Source organism: Bactrocera neohumeralis, chromosome 2 (assembly GCF_024586455.1).
Source record: "Bactrocera neohumeralis isolate Rockhampton chromosome 2, APGP_CSIRO_Bneo_wtdbg2-racon-allhic-juicebox.fasta_v2, whole genome shotgun sequence".
NCBI classification, from domain to species: Eukaryota; Metazoa; Arthropoda; class Insecta; order Diptera; family Tephritidae; genus Bactrocera; species Bactrocera neohumeralis.
In genome coordinates, this window is record NC_065919.1 from 12,829,154 (window position 1) to 12,850,555 (window position 21,402).

General features: G+C 31.1%; 5 protein-coding genes across 8 annotated transcripts; 1 reads left to right on the forward strand and 4 right to left on the reverse strand.

Moving 5' to 3' along the window:
- Nucleotides 1-277: 277 nt before the first annotated feature.
- Nucleotides 278-4,937, reverse strand: LOC126763099 (beta carbonic anhydrase 1). 2 transcript variants are annotated; one of them, XM_050480312.1, is made up of 4 exons: nucleotides 3,895-4,937; nucleotides 1,571-1,655; nucleotides 1,252-1,439; nucleotides 278-1,187 (listed from the first exon to the last, which is right to left on the reverse strand). In XM_050480312.1, exons 1-4 carry the CDS (start codon nucleotides 3,985-3,987, stop codon nucleotides 786-788), a joined length of 768 nt encoding a protein of 255 aa, XP_050336269.1. In that variant the 5' UTR covers nucleotides 3,988-4,937; the 3' UTR covers nucleotides 278-785. The 2 variants fall into 2 exon arrangements, with proteins under 2 accessions (XP_050336269.1, XP_050336279.1); XM_050480322.1 differs by lacking the exon at nucleotides 3,895-4,937 and adding an exon at nucleotides 2,902-3,078.
- Nucleotides 4,938-6,551: 1,614 nt separating this feature from the next.
- On the reverse strand, nucleotides 6,552-16,055 carry LOC126763041 (F-box/WD repeat-containing protein 11). Of its 2 annotated transcripts, none has more exons than XM_050480226.1 (8): nucleotides 15,268-16,055; nucleotides 13,353-13,539; nucleotides 9,042-9,313; nucleotides 8,803-8,982; nucleotides 8,277-8,731; nucleotides 8,016-8,205; nucleotides 7,488-7,623; nucleotides 6,552-7,404 (listed from the first exon to the last, which is right to left on the reverse strand). In XM_050480226.1, exons 1-8 carry the CDS (start codon nucleotides 15,322-15,324, stop codon nucleotides 7,379-7,381), a joined length of 1,503 nt encoding a protein of 500 aa, XP_050336183.1. In that variant the 5' UTR covers nucleotides 15,325-16,055; the 3' UTR covers nucleotides 6,552-7,378. The 2 variants fall into 2 exon arrangements, with proteins under 2 accessions (XP_050336183.1, XP_050336175.1); XM_050480218.1 differs by having other exon boundaries at nucleotides 13,353-13,575.
- A 321-nt stretch (nucleotides 16,056-16,376) lies between these two features.
- Nucleotides 16,377-17,074, reverse strand: LOC126763115 (acylphosphatase-2). The gene is made up of 4 exons (XM_050480349.1): nucleotides 16,910-17,074; nucleotides 16,843-16,859; nucleotides 16,624-16,733; nucleotides 16,377-16,561 (listed from the first exon to the last, which is right to left on the reverse strand). Exons 1-4 carry the CDS (start codon nucleotides 16,956-16,958, stop codon nucleotides 16,447-16,449), a joined length of 291 nt encoding a protein of 96 aa, XP_050336306.1. The 5' UTR covers nucleotides 16,959-17,074; the 3' UTR covers nucleotides 16,377-16,446.
- Nucleotides 17,075-17,323: 249 nt separating this feature from the next.
- On the forward strand, nucleotides 17,324-18,936 carry LOC126763055 (uncharacterized). Of its 2 annotated transcripts, none has more exons than XM_050480249.1 (3): nucleotides 17,324-17,571; nucleotides 17,678-18,097; nucleotides 18,159-18,936. In XM_050480249.1, the coding sequence occupies exons 1-3, from the start codon at nucleotides 17,430-17,432 to the stop codon at nucleotides 18,782-18,784; spliced, it is 1,188 nt and encodes a 395-aa protein (XP_050336206.1). In that variant the 5' UTR covers nucleotides 17,324-17,429; the 3' UTR covers nucleotides 18,785-18,936. The 2 variants fall into 2 exon arrangements, with proteins under 2 accessions (XP_050336206.1, XP_050336196.1); XM_050480239.1 differs by having other exon boundaries at nucleotides 17,325-17,571; nucleotides 18,153-18,936.
- On the reverse strand, nucleotides 18,925-21,325 carry LOC126763034 (ubiquitin-associated protein 1). Its single transcript, XM_050480205.1, has 4 exons — nucleotides 21,188-21,325; nucleotides 19,638-21,114; nucleotides 19,411-19,583; nucleotides 18,925-19,348 (listed from the first exon to the last, which is right to left on the reverse strand). Exons 2-4 carry the CDS (start codon nucleotides 21,091-21,093, stop codon nucleotides 19,223-19,225), a joined length of 1,755 nt encoding a protein of 584 aa, XP_050336162.1. The 5' UTR covers nucleotides 21,094-21,114; nucleotides 21,188-21,325; the 3' UTR covers nucleotides 18,925-19,222.
- Between the last annotated feature and the right edge of the window lie 77 nt (nucleotides 21,326-21,402).

Consider the following 21,402-nt stretch of genomic DNA (forward strand, 5'->3'; position numbering starts at 1 on the left):
AAAATAAATATGCGAAAGTTATTGAAGAATAGTAAAACGATTTGCTTTGAAGATAAATTATGCATAAGGTAAAATGTTTATACAATAAATAGTAACTACATAAAATATTTTCTTACATTGAAAACACAATTTAAGCTCCAAGACTGAAGAAGGTGTATAAATAGTTCTTTTTTAAAAACAATTTCAAGAATGTAATCATTTACCATCTAAAACAACGCAGCTCAGCTTATTTCGTTCTCTCGATTTTCAGTACATATTTTTTATAATTAATTGTTGCTTATTGAAATTTAAAAAAAAATTGAACGCTTTTTATTATATAAATCTAAAGTTTACAGTACAGAAATGTCTTTATACATACATACATATATGCCGCATATTTTTATAGTTACAATAATGGTGTGTAAAGCTATTATAATATGCTATCTTTACATTAATATAAGCGGTTAATAAATCATTTTTACAACTACACGACTTATTGTTATTATTTTTAATTAGTAATAGCATATATTTGAACAATATATATGTACTTTAGATGTAATTTCTGATCTATTCGGAATTAATTTCATAATGCACTTACACTTACATACTTACATATACGCATTTATGATACAGTAAAGAAAATTAAAAATTTGTAAATTCAAAAATTTGGCTAGTATTTGGTGCTGCATTTAAATACAACTTATTCAGATTCCTATCACAGTCAACTTACATTTGTTGATAACTATATGTTTTACGCTACCCACCTACATGCATATGGGCATTATATTATCTTATTATTACGGTCGTCATGAGTAATAGCGACGCACTTCTTCGGTCAACTTTCCAACTGTACTCTCATCGACCGGAATGAAACGTTTAGCACCGCGGCTAAAATAATAAACGTCACCAGTGTAAATGTCAAACCATAAAGCATGAATATGGAGATCATGTGATTCAAGTCGCGGCTTCAAGAAGCCATATGAAGCCACATTCGATAACTGCTGTAACGTATTGATCTGCGACAATTTATCTTCTAAGGCAAATTTATTTTCCGGATCAATATAAGCCACAAAGCGACGTAAAGGTGTTTCAGAAGAGAATATCAAAGGACCTTGCATGCCTTCCTTTTTCCAAGCTTTGAAATGATCAAGACTGCTGCTAGCGTGTGTCCACATCCAAGATCGTAACGGCGACAGACGTCTATTTAACTACACAAATTGGCAAATTGGTAGACAGTCACACATTAACAACTTCGGGCCAATAATAACTTACTTGTGATGAGTATTCTTCATCCTGTAGTTTATATAATAGATTCATTGCCTTACAATCGCTATGACCGCACACAATAATATGACGTATATCATTGATGACACAGCCCAATTCCAATGCAGCCGGCTCGCAGCTGAAGTATTCATCCTGAAAGTGTTGGGCATGCGGTATCACATTTCCTGCGTTACGTACTGTAGGGCAGATATGAGAAGAATGATAAAAAAGTAAATTAATGATATCGCAAAATACGCTTATACATATTTATATGGGTATAAAAAGCATTTATCGAAGGACTGTAATGTATGTATTTTGTTGTACACACCTACAAACATATCGCCGACGTGCGTATCTGTGTAGCGGGTTGGTATCATACGACTGTCCATGCAAGTGAAGAAAACTGCCTTGGGCTATGTTTGACCCATGTGATATAAAAATAAAATAATTTAAAATAAATTGAAGTATTATTACATACTTACACCATTAAATATATCATTAACTATATTTACTTGCAGACATACATATGTACATCTGTGGAAGTAATTTAGTTAATAAGTAGCTAAATTAAATTTCCTATGTACAAATATGTGCAAATATAATTATTTATTTCAAAATTGCTAAAAATGCAATTAAAAAATTATGTGTGGGAAAATTTAGCCGAACTACGAATTTCTAAATTGTATACTTTATAAATGTATTGCTTCGACTGGTAATTCATCAATTTTTAATTGCTACTTATGGTGTCATTTTTAAATTCTCACTTACATTACTTAAATGAAAAAACCTGTAATAACTAACTCCAACCGTCATAATTGGAAAAAAACATTTTCCCCAATATGTAATTAATTCGTGCCGATTTGAGCGTGGAAGTTTAAAACCCTCAATATCAACCACATTTAACATAAACTTATAGTCTTATGATAATATTCAGTGTATTATTTTAAGAACTTTGTATAAAAACTGAAGGTGTGTAATAGCTACGGTACTCTTATACTATATATGCGACTTCTAATTAATTCATAGACCAGAAAATATTTGAAGATATAAATATTTTAATTCAACGTCTACCGGTTTTATCAATTTATTATTTAGTATTAATTTTACGTATGTACCTATTTATGCTATGATATCCAGCCAGATAATAAATTTGATACGGATATGGTGTTAAATAGATTAATATAGGCACATTGTCAGACGTATTCATACATATTTCTACATTAACTACGTATGTATATGTACATACATATGTAAGTATGTGCTAAGCGAAAATAACAAAAATAAGGGCTTATAAATCTTTTCCTGCTAAATTTTTTATACTTGAATCAGTGATTTTAATAAATTTTTAGTCTAGCGGTTTGCGTGCTGAAGATGAACACTTTTAAAAAATTGATGTCTATTTGTTGTCAAATATTATTCCCAACAACTTACCGAAGATGAAAAATATTAGAACTAAGTTAATGTAGATATTATTAATTACTATCCACATGTACACAAAGAAATACATAACCGCATGTACAATAGATTTACTAACATAGGTGTATTTATTTCACGAATTGGTGCAATTTTGGTCTTACTTATCTACATACTAATGTATTTCTAATTAGGAATAATTAAGAACTGGACTCAGTTTTACACTTTCCAAAAGAATATACTTACAGTTTTTTATAGTATCCATTATATCTTTTGAGTATTTTCCAACAAAAATGACGGAATATCGACCAATTTGCCCTGTTTAATAAGTGCTTTGCGGCATACATACATATGTATGTACATATAATAAAAGATATTGAAACATTCTACCAACATCAAGTTAATCAAAACTCGCGTCTTATAAAATAACAACCAAACAATTGAAATAAGTTCTTTAGAAAAGTCTAAATTGTCCTTACAACATAATTAAACCACTTACTGATGTAAATACATATGTACATATGTATGTACGCATTTTGTATAAAGAAAAATATTTATCTAGCAATCATTTATGAAAACCGGATATTATTTACTTATTTTATTTCTTTAAAAAATTAAATATCTTTTCTTTTCAACTTAATGAAAATACGTGTATATATAAATATGTATGTATATGTTATACCTACATATAAACATAAGCAATATGTCAAGCATTGATAACATAAAATGCTCAAAACTTTCCAAAACGAACTTACATATTATATGTGAACATTCATACATACTATCTCATAAGACAACAAAAAAATTAAAAAGAAACTGATTTGATTGTGCTAGGTTCGAAAAATTATTGTTAATTTTTATTATAATCGAATTTTATTAACCATTCAAATCAGAACGGAAAATTTGCAAAAGAGATTATAATAAAAAACATGCTAGAATCGAATATATAAAACATATGTAAATATAACTATGTATATAAGTTATAACATGTTTGGTTTGGTAGAGGTCATGTTGCCTTCACATGCAAAATCATTTTGTTTATTAATACATTTATAGCTACACACAAATTATTGCAAACATTAATATCATTAATTTGTATGTATAAAAATATTGCGTTCACGTGCGACCAGCTGTGTATATGCATATACACACATACATATGTACATGCATATGTATGCCTGAACACGGTGTGTCTATAAAAATGAATTCATCTATGCTATGTACGATATTTATACATACCTCAGGATGATCACGAACTTTTTGGAATTCCTTTACCATCTGTTCGCGTGTCGTATTCCGATAACGCATAATGCCACGCAATATTCGCTCCATATTCAAACTATTTGATTCGACCTTTTCACCTTTTCACCAACTTCTACACATATATCCTTCAACACAGGTAATGGATAAACACACAAATTCACACATGCATATGTATATACAGTGTGGGTATATATGTATGTATAAATAATTCCTGTTTTCGTTGTTAGTTATTTACATTTACTTATTTTTTCGCCGCACTAAATTTATTTCGGTACTAATACGCCTTGTCATAAATATGTAGCAGAAAAGTTCGAATACTTTATCAGAAATTAATGCACTCGAACCTTTTGCGACACTTTCATAAAGCTAACTGAACTGTTGGACGCGTAGTCGCGATTCTCCGGCCTCGCGAGACGCTCATCATATTTGGTTTTGTTGTGTTTTCCAATTTCTGCACTCGACTGTTCGTTCTAAACGTTAACACTTTTTACTCGCTAGACTTCTTTCAACATTTTTATTTACTTCCATTTTTTCGTTTAGTAACGTCTGGAGAACAAGTTTTGCGTTGAAAGTTTAATGCTTTCTTTTCATTAATGTCTAGCAACTGTGAGAGTAATCGCATGTTTTGTTCACTACTACATTTCGCGGCCAGTCCACATTAATCTTGAGCAACTGTTCGCTTAAAGTTCACTCGTTGCGCATTTAGCGGCAAACTTGTACTCCTACGGACACAGCCACTAAGTTTAAATACTCGTTACCGATTCTAAACTAAACGGGCTGGGGTTGACACTCTTATACATACATACGTATGTATGGATGTGTTTAACTACGAGTGCAAAAGCTACAAAACAATATCGTGAGACAGTGAGAGCACTCTTTAACATTATCTAACTTAGCTCTGGTCAACAGGCATATACTTGTTCTCCAAACTCAGACGTCTAACAGAGCTTTTTATGCCATGCACAACAATTACAGTTACAATGTGAAATTCGCTAATTCGTCTAAAAACATTGTGTTCAAAATACTATTATTATATATTAGAACAAATAGTATAGATTAGATTAAATTTTGATAAATATTCTTTACAGATCAAAGCTTATGACTTAAGCTAGCCATGGTAGCCATAATAAGCCATAATAAGTAGCCATAGATTAAGGCATCAGATTTTCTAATTAATTTAATAAGAATCCAAGAAATATTTTTTGTTTTGCATTACTCGAAAAGAATGTATAGATTTTGCCAAACTATTCATTAAATATAACTAAGCAAAATTAGTTATAATGTAACAGCTAATTGCGAATATAAAAATATAGAAATGAATATATCCGATTCAACAAGAACAACAAAATTGGAAAAGCCAAGCATCGACATTATAATTTTGATGTAAATTACTAATATCTCTGGGATCTCCATTGATTTAATTTGGTGTTGTTTTAATATAAAATTCCAAAAAAATTTGAAAATTCCAATTTTATAAAAAAAAAACAAAAGAATACACGTTTAACATATTCTGTATCACGTTTGAGCCTAAGCTTGGTCAGCACTTTGCTTCCCCTTACATCTTCTAAAATCGAAACTAATCTCTGCAAAATGCGTTTGGCAAATCCGAAATTCATATATAACACAATGGAATAATTTCAATGTTAATACTATTTACTATAATCTCTTTAAGGGGTCAGTAGGGTAATCTGGCCTGTTTTTTTTTGACATTTTTTTTCATAGAAATTTTTATTCTGCAGTAGAACTTTTTTCACATATCATGAGCTATTATATCGTGGAGTGTGTAAACAATTTTTTTCGGAATTTTTCGATGACATCTGTCGGAGAAATCGCTGGGTGAATGAGATGCGTTTTTTCACTGGAGGGCACGATTTCTCATGTCTGGATTATCTGAAACACAAAAACCCAATTTATTCTTAAAAAGTACGTGAATGGTTATCGTCCCTACTAGAATCATGAAAAAATGTTGATAAATAAAAAAGTAATTAAAGTTTTTTTTTTTTTAATTTTTCCACATGTTTTTTTACATAAATTTTGTCAATAAATTATAAAAAAAAAATAAAGAGACGTTAGCCAGGCGTTTTGTGAACACTAAAAAAAAATTAAGCAAATCGGTTGAGTAGTTCGACCGGAATCAATCATGTCCTCTTCAAAAAAGTGTGTTTTGAGAAAAACGCGTTTCAAGTTTGAGGTGTGCACTCCGAGTGCTCCGAACGTCGAGCGGTATTATTATTTTTGGGCCTTTTTTGAAACCTTCCAATGGTAAAGTGAGTTTCTACATTAATTCTAAGGGTATAAGGGAACAGAAAAATCAAAACAAAATTTTTTTAAAAAGATTACCATACTGACCCTTTAAATAAAATAATAATAAAAAAATAAAAAATAAATAACAAATAAATTAAATAAATAACAAATTTAGAAAGAAATAAACAATAAAATAATAAATAATAAAAAACATATTCTAAGAAACTTCTATTCAAAATTTATATTCAAATTACGATTCTTTCCATTTTGCTTTAGAGCTAAGGTTAGATCGCAATTCACAAGATCGTGAATTAACCTATGCATAAGTAGTCCTATATCATCATTCGAATATTTTTCAATAAATTTGCAATTCGAAAAAGTATAGTATGTCTTAGTTCATACATTCAATTTATTTATTTCCTTCTTTCTCTCTGCAATTTCTCGATATAATTGGATTTTTTGTATGTATTTTGTTCAACATTTCTACGCTAATTACAAATTAAAATTGTTTTACTTGTGTATGCTTCAGCTTAAATGATGATGTTGATGATGATGATGATCCTCCTTTACTTTTCTCCTGAGTAGCTAACGCACTCATCCGTTCGCCCATCGTTTCCACATCAACGTAACTTACAGTGCACTTTCGATTCGATTTTGTAATTTTACAACGCCTAAATGTCAATTTATTATAATAATTTTGTTAACATTTACCCAATAAATGATATTTTTATCAGTTGCTTCTCTTTTTCTCAATAATACTAAGCGTTTTAATAATGGTTATGTGTCAGCTGATGCACATATAAGCACATATTCATACATTATATATGTTCACTTCACTTTTAAGATCAACGACTTGTTTTATGCAATCTCTTATTTTTCTTCGCCTCAGTGGAACGCGTTTAATGTATTTTCTTTATATTTTTACGTATGAATTATTTTTTCTTGTAATCCTTTTGGAGATCAGCTGCCGCGGCAAGCAAACGACGATATTGTGTGTTTTGTTTGTAATTTATTCAGATTTTTTTTGTCTACAGTTTCAATGTTACTGCAATGTACTCGGTTAAATTTAACACAATTAACATTTTGCTATGTTTTGATAATATGTTATAATGTTTGCATTAAATGTGCCCTTTATGATCACTTTAGCGTAAATTTGTCATACGTCAATTGCCTTATTGTTTTGGGTGTTATTCAAATTATAGACTAATGCGAAACGTTAATGTTCCATTAGTGTAAGTGCAGCTAAAATAAGAAGAAAGATAAACCATTGGTTAGCAAAATACTTGCTAGGAATGAATAATACACGCTCCAGAGGTGATTCTTACGTGAAGGTGGGCGACATGATGCATTTTCATTAGGTTGGAAGTTCAAAAAATCCCATATGAGAATGGTGTCATCGTGCGAACTGCTGACAATCTGGAATTCATCGAATTGCAAGCGGAAAACACGGCCAGTGTGCTCCTGAAAATTAAAAAAAAAAACAAAAAACATTGTATTAAATACGTTAAAGAAAAGAATAATTAGAAATAGATGTACGTTCTACTATTACAAAAAAAAAAAATATTTTTAATTTAATGGGTTTTTTATTTTTCACAAAATATCTAAGCTTCATTGTTATTCTTATTTATTTATATCATAGCCAAAAATATTCATTGTCCACAGCACTTTTCAGGAATGCCGACAAGGACGCGATAAGCAAGAAAATTTTTGTCATTCTTGTAATTTGTTGTAATCATTAACAATTTGCTGCCAGGCAATGAAGTGCTCAGCTATTTTCTTTGTTTATCCTATCGATTTCATACTGTCATCTATCTTTAGAAATTTTTTTGTCTGACTAGGATATTTACACTTACCACCAAGGTATTCAAGCAAAGTGTGTTTGCCTGTGCGCGCGGATCTAACGCCGCAACCAAGTCCCAAACTTTTATTTTACCGTCATATGCGCCACTGACAATCCGTTTCGAATCGAAACGAATGCAACGTACCAGTTCATCATGACCCTCCAACACACGCAAACAAGCACCGCATTCAATATCCCAAAGTCTGAAATAAAACAAAAATTAAAGAAATTTTACTAAATCGAAAAAGTATAACAGTATTGACTTCTAACACACCTGATTGAGTTATCAGAACTACCACTGACCACTAAGCGATCTCTATATTGCAGACACGCGATGCCGCGCTTATGTCCATTCAATGTGCGCACAAATTCACAGCTTGATGTTGACCACACTTTAATGGTGCGATCACCGCTGGCCGATACAATGTACTTCTCATCGAAATCCACCACATTAACGGCGGCGCGATGACCGACCAATACACGTCGCAAGGTGATTTCGCTGGGCGAAGTCATATCCCACACAGCAATCGAACGATCCTTCGAGCAGGTTACCATCATGCCATTATTGAAACGTAAATGAAGCACAGCTTCACAATGATGAATCAACGTGTTAACCATTTCGCCGGTGTTGACATCCCAAACTCGTACCGTCGAATCTGACGAACCGCTAATAATGACTTTATCGTCATACTGAAGACACAAAACTGAACCGGTGTGACCAGTCAAAGTCTATATTGAAATATATGTATAAATAATTATATAAAAATTTAAATAATTTGCATTTTATTTTTAGAAGCTACCTTAACACACTGCAAGTCCGTGCGGTCCCATATTTTAATGGTATTATCACGCAGACCAGAAACAATCTTCTGATCGTCATACTGCAGACAATAAACACCCTTTGAATTCTCAGAACGGCAATTAATGCGACGTAACATGTGACGACCGCTACGCCAATTGTTCTCTATGCTCTCGATATCCTATTTAATAAAAAAAATACAATAGGTATGTGTTATACAGTAAAAGAGAGTAAACCCACCTTCATTATAGTGGGATATAGTTCGCGATAGAAAGAGTGTGGCCGGTGAGTAGTGCCTGGACGCGGCTTGAAGAGATATTGCATCCAACCTCGACGCTCTGCCAAGCCACGCCATAAAGAATCGGTGCGTGCTTTGCGCTCGATCAGCTTCTTCCAGAGCATACCTTCGGAGATAACACGCAGCCATTCTTTACATACCAATTCGGCGGACTTGAGCGAATCTGCATCCAAATAGGTGAGTATGTTTTCGGCAATGTGATCAAGCCCTTTCTCTATATTTAGCAGAGTAAAAAAATAGATATTTTAATTTAATATTAAATATAGCAATAGGGGTTAGGATTTTAAGAATTATAAGAATATTTTTACGTATAAGTTTTGTAAAGCTTCGGTGATTACAAAAATTAAAATATGGCAATGTGCTTAATTCGCCTAGTTTCAGTATCAACGATGATTTCCCGTTTCACTTATTTACACACGCACAATTTGTATCACAAAGGTAGTAAGTAATGAAAATTACTATTATGCACTATAAACAGCAAAGGCAATAGGTGGCAATATGTAGTTGCATATACTACACATGTTGTACAGACTTGTTTGTGTGTATATCTTCCTATAAACTGTGCCGTATATGTGAAACACGTTAACCTAAAATTATACATATTGTGGAGAATATCTACATGTGGAGCAGCATTTCACCAATTTTACTCACACATACATTTCTACATAAAGTTAGACATCCAGACAGTGAACCGAAAACAGTGAATAACCAAGAAACTAAAGAGTAGACTTGACGCACCGTGCCTTCAGTCACATCACGTTTAACCCAATTCCATCTTTACACTTAGCTGTGCACTTTTTACTTTGTTAAGAGTCAGTTCATTAAATACGAATAAGATGTGAAAGTAAACCATACAAAGCTAAGATATATACATAGATGTTGGGGCTAAAAATTATATTTTCATTTTGTGATTAAAAATAGAAAATTGAAAATTATATTTTTGAATATGAATGAAGTACACAAACGCGAAAAAATATTAATTCTAAAACAATTTATGTTTTTTAATGCATAATTATTTGCTTGGAGTTAAAATTTTCCTTTTTTAATTGCATTATTTTTTTTAAATCCGATTTGTGGGATTAAAATTTTTAATTTTTTATTCCGGTATGTGAGATTATATTTTTTTAACCCCATATTTGCGATTACAAAATAAAAAAAAATTAATTCAATTATTTTTTAATTCATTTTTGGCAACCCTGTGCTAAAATTGAACAAGAAATAAAACATTTTATAAATTTGTTTTTATGTATGCAGTTATCGTGAATACTTTATCACATCTGATTCATTCGCTTTTCATTACATGTGGTTTAAAAATATGCGCCAACAATACAATATAAAAGCGTCATCGACTGAGATATTCCATTTTTTTCATCATCACATAACATTTCAACTGTTATAAAGCAAAAAATGCAAATATTTATATTTATTTAGAGTAACTGTTTAGAACTGTAGGCGAAAATTTGAGTAAGCCAATAATACACTGAAAGTCGTATGTCAAATTAGAGATTTTTTTCATAATTTATTAAGCAGAAAACAGTTTTATAAAAATATGCAAATTGAACGAATGATGCTGTCCCTACATCGCAGTCTTACCAAATGTATGAGCGCCTAAATTAAATATGAATGACTGTTGGGGATATTGAAAAATCAAATTTTCCAATTTTTTGGATTAATTTATATTCAATATATGTACATTATAAAAATATATGAAACACAAAATCGCAATAAGAAAACGACACGAACATTGGATAGTTTAGAAGAGAAATCATTATAGACACATAGAAATTGAATTTAAAATATATGTAGGCTATGTAAATGTAGATTATCAGTTTGTGGTACGTTGCGTTGCAAATATTATTTTTGTATGCGAAAGTGAAGTGAAATTAAGATTACATCATCTACAGAAAAGTGAAAATATGATATGTAACACACACACACATACACACCTGCAGATACATACATATATGTATGATCATATGTATGTATATGTATATGTAGTATGTATGTACATATGTACATTTATATGTAGTATACGAGCATTTATGCAGATGACCACTAGAAGTGATAACGCAAAAAGTCATTGTCTGCGCATCCGGGTAAACTAGAGCTGATGTTGCTCAAAACTTTAAGCTACCGGTACAGACTCTATGCATGTCCGTTATATTCTGCACAACTCGGATGACTAGAGAAGCTTTTTAGCTTGATATTAGCAAAATGTAAGAGAAAGAATAAACCTGCAGTCCGTCCCCTACTCCCAATATAACCGAAAAGCTGGCCAAAATTACTCTTTTTCTTTTTTTTCTTATTAACGTATTTTTTTTTTACTTTTGATAAGGCACCTTTTTACCGAGAGTCTACCGGAAATGACGTCCTAATGGCGGAGTTTTAAATATTTACAATAACATTACTATTTCACAAAATCTTTTTAAAATACGTAATATTAGAATAATAAAAAGTTTTAATAAAATATTTAATTTTTTATATGGAAAAATATTAATTAAAATATGCCGTTTTTTGCATGACGAAACCCAAGTGACCCCGTATTTAAATTATTGTCAACACCTGAAAATATTTCACCGCTTTTGAACCTCACAAATTGGAAGAGTAATACCTTTACTCATTGCATTATTGGTTATAAGTACTTAATGTGAACATATGTATATGCATGTTCATATACATACATATGTGCACATATCATGTACCCAATATTAAATACGTTCACATATACATACATAAATATGTATACATAAGTATACTTCATGAGTTTAATTACACAGCGTTAAGTTTGAAGTTTACTTTTTCTTCCTCCATTCGTTTTGTATTTCAAGGTAGCTATTATGAATTTTTCAGCGGAACAATGAACGATTTCCAAGTATAGAAATCTTTACTCATTGCATATACAAATGTACACAAAAGTTTATTTTTTATATATGTACATATGTATGTATAAATCAAATAACAATTCGGATCACTGACTAAATGCCATCAGTATATGAATAAAAATAACAACGACTTGCTAGAGGATCATTTAATGATGTAAACCCATTTGGAACCTGTTATTGCATACGAGAATAAAAGAAAGTATCACACTGAGAATATTTTCAGTACTTAGAAAGCAAATGAAAAAAAGTAAACTACGCAAAGGAAAAAGGTTGACTTTGGGTATGCGGAAGGCACCATAACTTTGCATTTTAAAGCATATTTATACAAATATCAGTACAACATATTCCCAATTATTTAGCTAAAAACTTCGGTTACATAGTTCTTGAGTTAAAACTCAATATTTTCTTTGTTATAGCGTTAGATTCAGTTGCACTCGAGCTGCATACGTATGTACCATATACATATATTGTACATACAAGAAGATCGATTGCAACAAGCAATAAATAAAAAGAGTATGTTACAAATGCGACTCAATCTATAATTGATTTTATATGAAGAGATATTCAGGACCAATTCTTGTTCTTGGTAAACAAAAGTTTGCTTGTAAATCTGGTAGTTGCGAATTGTTACTAGTGTATAAACGAAAATACAAGATACATACATATGTATGTATGTACATCAGAAAACATTGCAATGCTAAACAAATTACAAAGCCCCAAGGTAAGTGGCATACGCGCACGCACACACACATTATAGGCACTTCACAATGAACGTGTTGCGTCAGTGGTTGCGGTACTTTTAGCAGATAGTTAAAGAGAGTGTTTTTATTCAAAATTTATATTAGAATTAAAAATAAATAAATGTTAAAAAAATATTACGTTTTTTAATATTGCTTTAATTCTGATTCATACATGTATATAAATCGATTAAGTCCGCATACTCTTGCGGTGCAAAATGTATATCATTGGTCCCTTTCTTTTTAAATAAGAAGCAATTTAGATTACAAACACTGCAAAAAGAACTTATGGGTACTGATTAGTTTCTTTCAATAAAACATTTCATTGATTTACTTGATCAAAACCCTTGACCTTGACTTACTTACTATATATGTATGTATATTTGTGAATAATGCACGATTTCTAAAAACTTCAGATTTTCCAAATATTAATCTAAACTATTATTTTCAATTATTTCATTATTTATTTATTTTCTGAATTTCGATGTAATGTGCGCCATCTTAAATAAAGAAACTCTATTGCTCAACATATGTACATACATATGTATATAAATAAATTTCCTACATACATGGACATGGATTTGTGCATTGGTATATATCTTTAGTTTTTATAGTAATATCGGTATGCACTTACTCGGCAGTAATGTGATGAAATCACGCTGCAACATCGGTTTAAGGAACGCATTTATGTGTCCATGTTGGTAGTGGCACATGCGCGCAAGAAGCTGTTCCACGAATTCAACCTGATCCGCTTCGTTCCATTGCGAGAAGTAGGTTAAGCAGGTCTCACGTTCATTTTGAAATATTTGCGTTGATTCTTTCTTACGGACGGGATCATACAGCATTGTTGATGTGAACTATCATGATGTTTATAATTTTGTATGAAGATGTATGAAAATAGCCGTAATAAATTATCGTAGTCATTGATGAGCAGTAGGCAGTAGTTACCAAAGACAGTAAAACAATCAAATGTGATTTGCAAATAAAAAAGGGAAAATTTGGTTTTAGAAAATATCAAATAAAACTGAATGCACTAAGTAATTGTGTAAATTTTTACATTTTTATTTCACTATAAAATATAGAATTTAAATTTAAATATAGTATAAATATACGTATATATATATATTCTATATCTACATGCAAACATACTTATAGATTTCATTTGCAATCTTGCGACAAAAAAATACTAGATTAGTATATGTATGTATACAACTTTTTTATGAATAAATGTAAGGTATTAAACATATGGTACAACTGAACTCTTGTAACCTTTACCTTTTTAAGATTTTACAATATCCTCTAAATTTTATTTATTTACGTATATCATATTTATAAAATATATATACTTTTAATCAGTTTAAAATAATTAATCACATTTAAAAAAATATTAAAAAAAGTTCAACTCTAAGCTATAAGAAAATTTTAGAAAAATTAGCTCTTGTAAACTAATTGGGTTTCAGGTAGATACATATATTAAAAAATATAGCAAAATATATGAACCAATTGTAACTACATAAAATTAATATTCAGCAAGAAAAATTATATGTTCCTATCTATTAATTTTTCTTAAACATTGATGTCTAATTTAAGAACTTTTAAAGACTTTATTCTGTTTTTTTTTAAGATATCATAACATCTGACATATAAAGTTGGCCGAAAAATGTCATACACCATTGAATTGAGATGAAAACGTGACATATTGTATACATCTGTATAATTTATTAAGGAAATTTCAATTTCATACTGTAAATAATGATATTTTAAAATAAATTAGATTTTTACTTATGACTGAATCTCTTAAAAAATACTGGTTTAATCTAATACCCGGATCAAAAAAGTCTATATAGCAGATTAACTAATAATGATAAAATTAAATGCATTACTATTATATGCATAAGCTAGTTTGGTTGGTTGAAGAAACAATATATTGGTAAACCAAATATTCTTATTGCTTACGACTTTGTCTAAATTATCGAATTTCTTAGGACCTATAATTTCAAATTTTATCATTACTTAGAGAGATATTGAACGAAAGTCAGGTATGAAAATAAATTAAAAAACATGTCACATTCCATAGTCCATTATTTACGATTTAAACTGTAGAATAAACTTAATACACAATAAGTTCTAGTAGCAACAGATGCACAAATCCCATTTTTGAACATAAATTGCAGAAAACATTGTATAGATTTTGAACATTTAAACCGAAATGGTTTATGACTCCCTGCTTATTAACATAAAGTACACGCGTATATAACGAATAAGATGAATTTCAATAGACTTGAATTACTTGTGATCAATAAATAAGAGCAGCTTGATGGCTGTGTCATAAGCTAAATATATAATATTCACTATTTAATATGAATACAAATATATTAAAAAGGTTTCTACAATTAATGATTGTTAAATCAAAGTTTATACACAATATAATCACATATGTACATGCAATACAAGTTTATATATTATAGACAATATTAATAGTCAAAAGAACAAGAAATCAAATTTGTAAAATGTTTATATAAAATTAAAAGTGGTTAAAAAATACTTACAGCTTGCGAATTTGAGTTGGTCTCGTCCATAATTTTGTCAGTCTCCATTTTAATCATTATTTCCTTTATAAATTTTTCAAAATCCTTTTGTTTTATATTTTTATTTTTGACACAGACACACACACATATGACTGTCGACGTTATTCCTCTTTCTTTTTATTTTCCATATGCAATAATAAGCAACGGGTAACGAGGACAGATAATTCAATTCCTACAATCCCAGCAAAAATTCGTTCACGAAATCCAAATATTATAAAAACACATGCGCACTCTTTACAACGTCTGCTTGTTTCACTCCCGCTTGTGACTATAACAAACCACACTAAATGTATTAATGCCTTTCGTCCGCTCTAACGCAGTTACAATTGACGCGTAGCACACAAAGTACTCGCTCAGATCCTTTGTTTGCGTTCACGAACGCACGTTTGTTAAGTGCACACGTACACCAGGAAACACAGCTAGCTCTCCCGTTTAAGCAAGCATTCAAGGTTTTTACCTATGCAGCCATTATTGAATGGGTTTACAACTTGCTCTTTCTCACTTGCACAAGCGCAAGTCATTTAGCAAAGTGAAGAAAACTTTGCGAGTAATCAATTCCGTTTTCGTATTTCTTGTTAATATAAATAAAGAAATAACTCACACTTAGTTCAACGTTTGATTTTACTTTCTTTCACTCACTTAAAGTGAGATTACAGAAATAAATATAATTACTCCTACTTCTCAAATTTTTTTTACGAAGCAGCAAAGAATAAGTGATGATTGCTCGCAATAAACGACACGACTGAAAAATTTACGTGAATGAAAATTGTAACCAACTTCGCTGCAAAGAAAGAAACATTCACAATAACTAAAGTCACTTAAAAATTATAAATGAATGTATTGTACTGTAAAAATGGATTTGTTATTTTCATACTTTTTTTTTTAAATACAGCATTTTTAATATTGAATAGATCTTAATTTAAACTATGTGGACATTATGGCTTAAATATCTCTTGGACTGTCATTGTCAATAGTATCTTAAAAAATTATACTCCACAAAGTTGTGAATGGTCTGTAATAGTATTCCTCCGGCAGAAGCATAAATGCGTTATTTTTTTTAAATGACAAGATTTATTTTAATAATGAATGCAAATTTTTGCAATGCTTTAATTTCTAACCATTACATATATAACAATTGAATTAGTGACGAATTGAAAAATTTGTAAATGTGTAGTCCGGTAGTTTTTTCGGTTCACTGAAATCAACCTTTTCTATGCGACATGTCGGGCTTCCAGTTTTTTGTAACCAAACTTTCCTAATGAAGCCAATTTAAAAATTATAGGAATATACCACAAAATTGTAATGGTTTAAACTTACATTTGCTCAAAGGCTTCAGGGCTCCCTTCGATTTGTCCCTTAACGGTATCATGTGGCGTATTCATACACCATCCTTTCACTCCAAGAGATCTGGCTTGCCTTTCAGTATACTGCAATATACATACAATTTAAGCCTGGGATATAACTTCAAATGATAATGCTATTTTGGTGGTCACAGCGATTACGAGAATGATTCATTGCTCCATAACATTAACTTACCATTCGAAATGAAACACCTGAAACAAACAATAGTAACCATTACGTTCAAATTAAATCCATCAATTACCTTGAACTATGCCGTGAACTTCGAAATCACAACTCATTATTTCTGGCATTTTCAGATTTTCAGGAAGTTCAATGAAACGCAAATATAAAACTACTATAAATAGTTAATTTATTTTTCTTTTGGTTTTGTTTTGATCCGTTCGATTGTCAATTGTCTTTTATTGGCGCTTGCGCACTGTAATGCCAAACTTTTTAATTCAAATAAAAGGATTTGTAAGACAAATTATGAACGCTATTTTTTATTTCTTGTTGATTTTTAATTTGGATTAAAAATATATTTTATTTAGAAAAATTACAAAAATTCGAATGGTATTTAAGATTTCTTAATGATTTTTTCTAACATAATGGGGTATTTTCTATTTTTCATGCAAAATTTTTTAAACGGCAACTCTTTGGCCATGACATTTCAAAATAAAGCATATCCACAATTTTGCTATAGCTGAGGATTCGCCTATTATCAACAATTATTAACAGCATTGCGGAAAACTCCTACCGTTTTTATAAATATTCGAATATTTAAAATGCCTTCACTTTTTGCTGGCATATATTTGCAAGATAAACCAAATGAATTTCTACCTTTAGATGATATCGACTTCGATCGTAATGTGAATTATTTAAAAGAAGAAATTGCTAAAAAGGTGCAATGCGATGCAACAAATTTGGGTAAGTATGTACATACTTACTATATACGAGCAACATTTCTGCCGATGTGCACATATGCTTATGATTTGTAATATATATGTACTATATACATATTAAAAAATTGCAGAGTTAATATACAAAGGTTTAGCTTTAAAAGATGAAAATAAATTATTGGAAATTATTTGTCCTAACGGAACGGTGCATTGTTTCAACAAGACAAAGCAACATTCGCCGTACGTTCCTCCAGAAGATGTGTCAACACCTGCGAATATCACACGTATTCACGAGCTTTTTAATGTAATTGCACACACTCAAATAAATGTTAATTCACGTGTCAATATCCTTCAAAAGGTATTGGCAAAGTATCCAGAATTTCGTCATAATTTAGGAGCGCAAGCTCTTATTAGAGATTCAGTCCTTTTTAATACACTTCATCATCCAGAAGTAGTTAAAAACATTTCTGAAACCTACCCGATTATTTGTGAAGCAGCTCCATTTATGGTAGATACTATTAAGAAAGAATTGGCTCGGAGCTCATCGACTACACGTAAGTGAAATATGTCTTATATTAATCTCTATACATATCAACTTCTATCATATAGTTTCAGAGCCGGCAACTGATTCAACCAATTCATCTGAGGAAGAAAATTCAATGGGTGCCAGCACTAGTAACGACCGACCTACATCAGGTTCGCAATCGGAGAATTCACGAATACGTATGATAAGCCGCCAGCAATTACAAGCTGCACTTGCCAGAATCGGCGTCGGTTCGGTAAATTCATTGTCCAACATTGCTCAGAGAAATAGTGATAACGTAAATGTAACACCGGCCACGGGTACAACATCAGAAGCCGCTGCTGAAACATCTGCATCCATACCCAATTCGACTAGTGGGGAGCGTATTTCATCAACAATGTTTCGATCAGAGTTGCAACGAGCTTTACAATCTTTGGGTCAACGGGTCAGTCAAGTTAGTGGTTCTGGTAGTGGTAATACTGATCAAGGCAGGGATTCACAACGAATGGACACAACAGAAACGTCTCCTACTGGTCCTATTACGGGAGACGACAGTGACGAATTACCGCCCCAGTATCGCACGCATCAATATGCTAATGAATTGCGTACTATGGTTCAAATGGGTTTACTCAATTACGATGACAATCTAGTATATTTGACTATAGCAAATGGTAATATTGATGTTGCTATTAACCTCCTAATGGGGGCAATGAATTAATGATTTAAAAATAGATGAGAATTAAGATGTTTTTAGTTGCGTAATAATTAACACAAAACAACAACATTCTATTGCGAAAACAAAAGGAATATGTCATCCTATGTCAATGATATGTAGACTGCAAAATAAAATATTGTATGTATATTCATGTATTTGTATCTCTTTGTTTATTTATAGGAATACTCAATTACATTTGCGTTATTTATCGTTAATATTTTCGGTAAAAAATATAACGAATATATCATATCAGTGTGATTTTCGTTTTTTTTTTACATTTTGATGAAGTTTCTACTTTGTATGTACATTGAAAGCGGTTGATGTTTCTTAGTTCTCTCAATTATTCATACGTTTTAAATAATAATACATTACACACATAAACTGCATTTTAATACTAATATATATAGATGTATAATATAGGACCCTACAGGGCACGAGCAATTATGAAATTAAATATTCCAAGGCTTTCTCTTTATTGTTATTGAATTTAAATAGAGCCTCGGAGATTTTCGCTTCGTCGAAACCCAGATCCATCAATTCACTAAGTGGTATTAGATGTTCAATGATCTGTAATTATTACTTAATTAAATTTTTATTTCATATTGTATAACTCATTAAGCGTTATTTACCTTTTTATCATCCGTACCGAAAATTGTGGAAATTTTAGCCACTCGCTCCAACGGAAAGCCCATAGAACTAATATTTGTAACTAGTCGTTGTGCAGGCAGAGGCAATTTGTCAAAATGATTTGTCTCTTGTGATGAGTGTGTTACTTTCACAGGTGACTGCTTTGGAGTTATATCTGCTTCACATAAATATTTTTAACTTATTTTTATTAGAATATCTATATACCCACCTTCATTAAAATCCTTGACTTCAGTTTGTTTTTCTTCTTCAGAATTAAAACTATAGTAACGGGACCTACGTATTTCTGAGTTTCGAACCTCGTCACTTAACTCTTCCATTATATCTGGAACGCTCCTGGATTTTGAATCTATGTAATTGCTGGTGCTTAAAAATTGTTGATTCTGCAAATGTGATTCATTGCTGACATAAATCGGTTTTACATAGTTATTGGCATTGTTGCCAATACAGTGTGTAGAATTAACGTCAGCTGGATGATTTAGTAAATGCCTGGGACTACCGTAAACCGAAGCGCTACTATTATAATTGTGGGTATATAGGTAATTGTGATTGCCCAAAATTGCCGAAGAGTTTTCAGTTTGAGCATTAAAATTCAAATACTTCTGCGCAATTTCTTCACCATTATATAATGTATTGTAAGACGTTTGATAGGACTTTTGTTGAGTATGCTGTGCAGGATTAATAAGTGAATTGTATGGATGAAGCGCTGTGTTGCTATTATTACTTATACAATTCGTAGCATTAGTCATACTGTTATTTGCAATCATTGGATTTGGAATGTTTTCATTGCGCCAAGCCTGGTGATTTAATTTATCAAAGTCAACCTTTTTAAGTTCAACCCTATTGTTCTCTGCTGTAATATTTTTGTGAGTATTATCTTTGGTTGTTAGCTCAGATTTAATTTCTACTTCAATTTTCTCCATTTTTTCTTCGTGCGAAAATTGTTTTTCTTTATCCTCTATTTCCTTATTTTGGACATGCAATTGCGTGTTATGAAGCACTTGCGCTAATATATCTAAATCATTAATTGTTTTTAACTCAATATTATCAAAAGGTGATGATGTATCTTCTTCGAAGTCTTTATAATTAAATGCATTTACTTCTTTTGCACCGCTACAATTTTTTCCGGCCTTAGCATGTGTTTGCAAATAAGATGCTGTTATGCCATTTAATTTTTTGGAATTTTCACAAGTACTGGAAACAATAGTTGGTTGTAGTATGTTATGAAAACTGCTTATTTGCGGGGGTAAAATTAATCTCTCTTCTGTATCAGACTCATTTTTTTCTCTTCCAACATTATTTGTTTGCTTGTAATCTGTCTCATTATCCGAACCAGACAGATCATCGGTACTCGGATAATTTACCGCGCCTAGCATACGTTTATTTCTGGCTTCCAACTCTTGCAAACGTTCTTGCTCTCTTTGATCCTTTCGTTCACGGCGTGCCTCTCGCTCCTGCTGCTTTAAACGTCGCCACTCAGGCATTTTGGCAAGAACCTTTTTTTCCAACTGGAAGTCATAACAATATTGTGGAGCTTCATTATAATGCTCCGCTGGTAATTGCAATTTATGAACTATTGATTGAGGCAATTGATACAACCTGGGAGGTGGTTTAAAACTTTCCGATATTTTAACAGGAACTCTGTCCATATAGTTGAAATTGGACATTTTCCTCCTTAACTACTTTGTCTGAAAAGCAAAATACACATACATATATACCATATTTCAATAATAGCTCTTTGTTTTTCTTTTCTATTTGTACCTTATTATTGACATTTGAGAAATTGTTGAAATATATTCTATTTATACTGTTTTATTACTAATTATTATAAAAAACTTTTCCAAGTTAAGAAATTATTCGTTTTCTCGGAATAATCTTCGCGAAAGTGAATAAAACGAAAACAATGACAATTTTTTGACAATATGTCAGATGACTAGGACAGGGTTTACAACTTCGTAATACTAATTTGTTTTTTT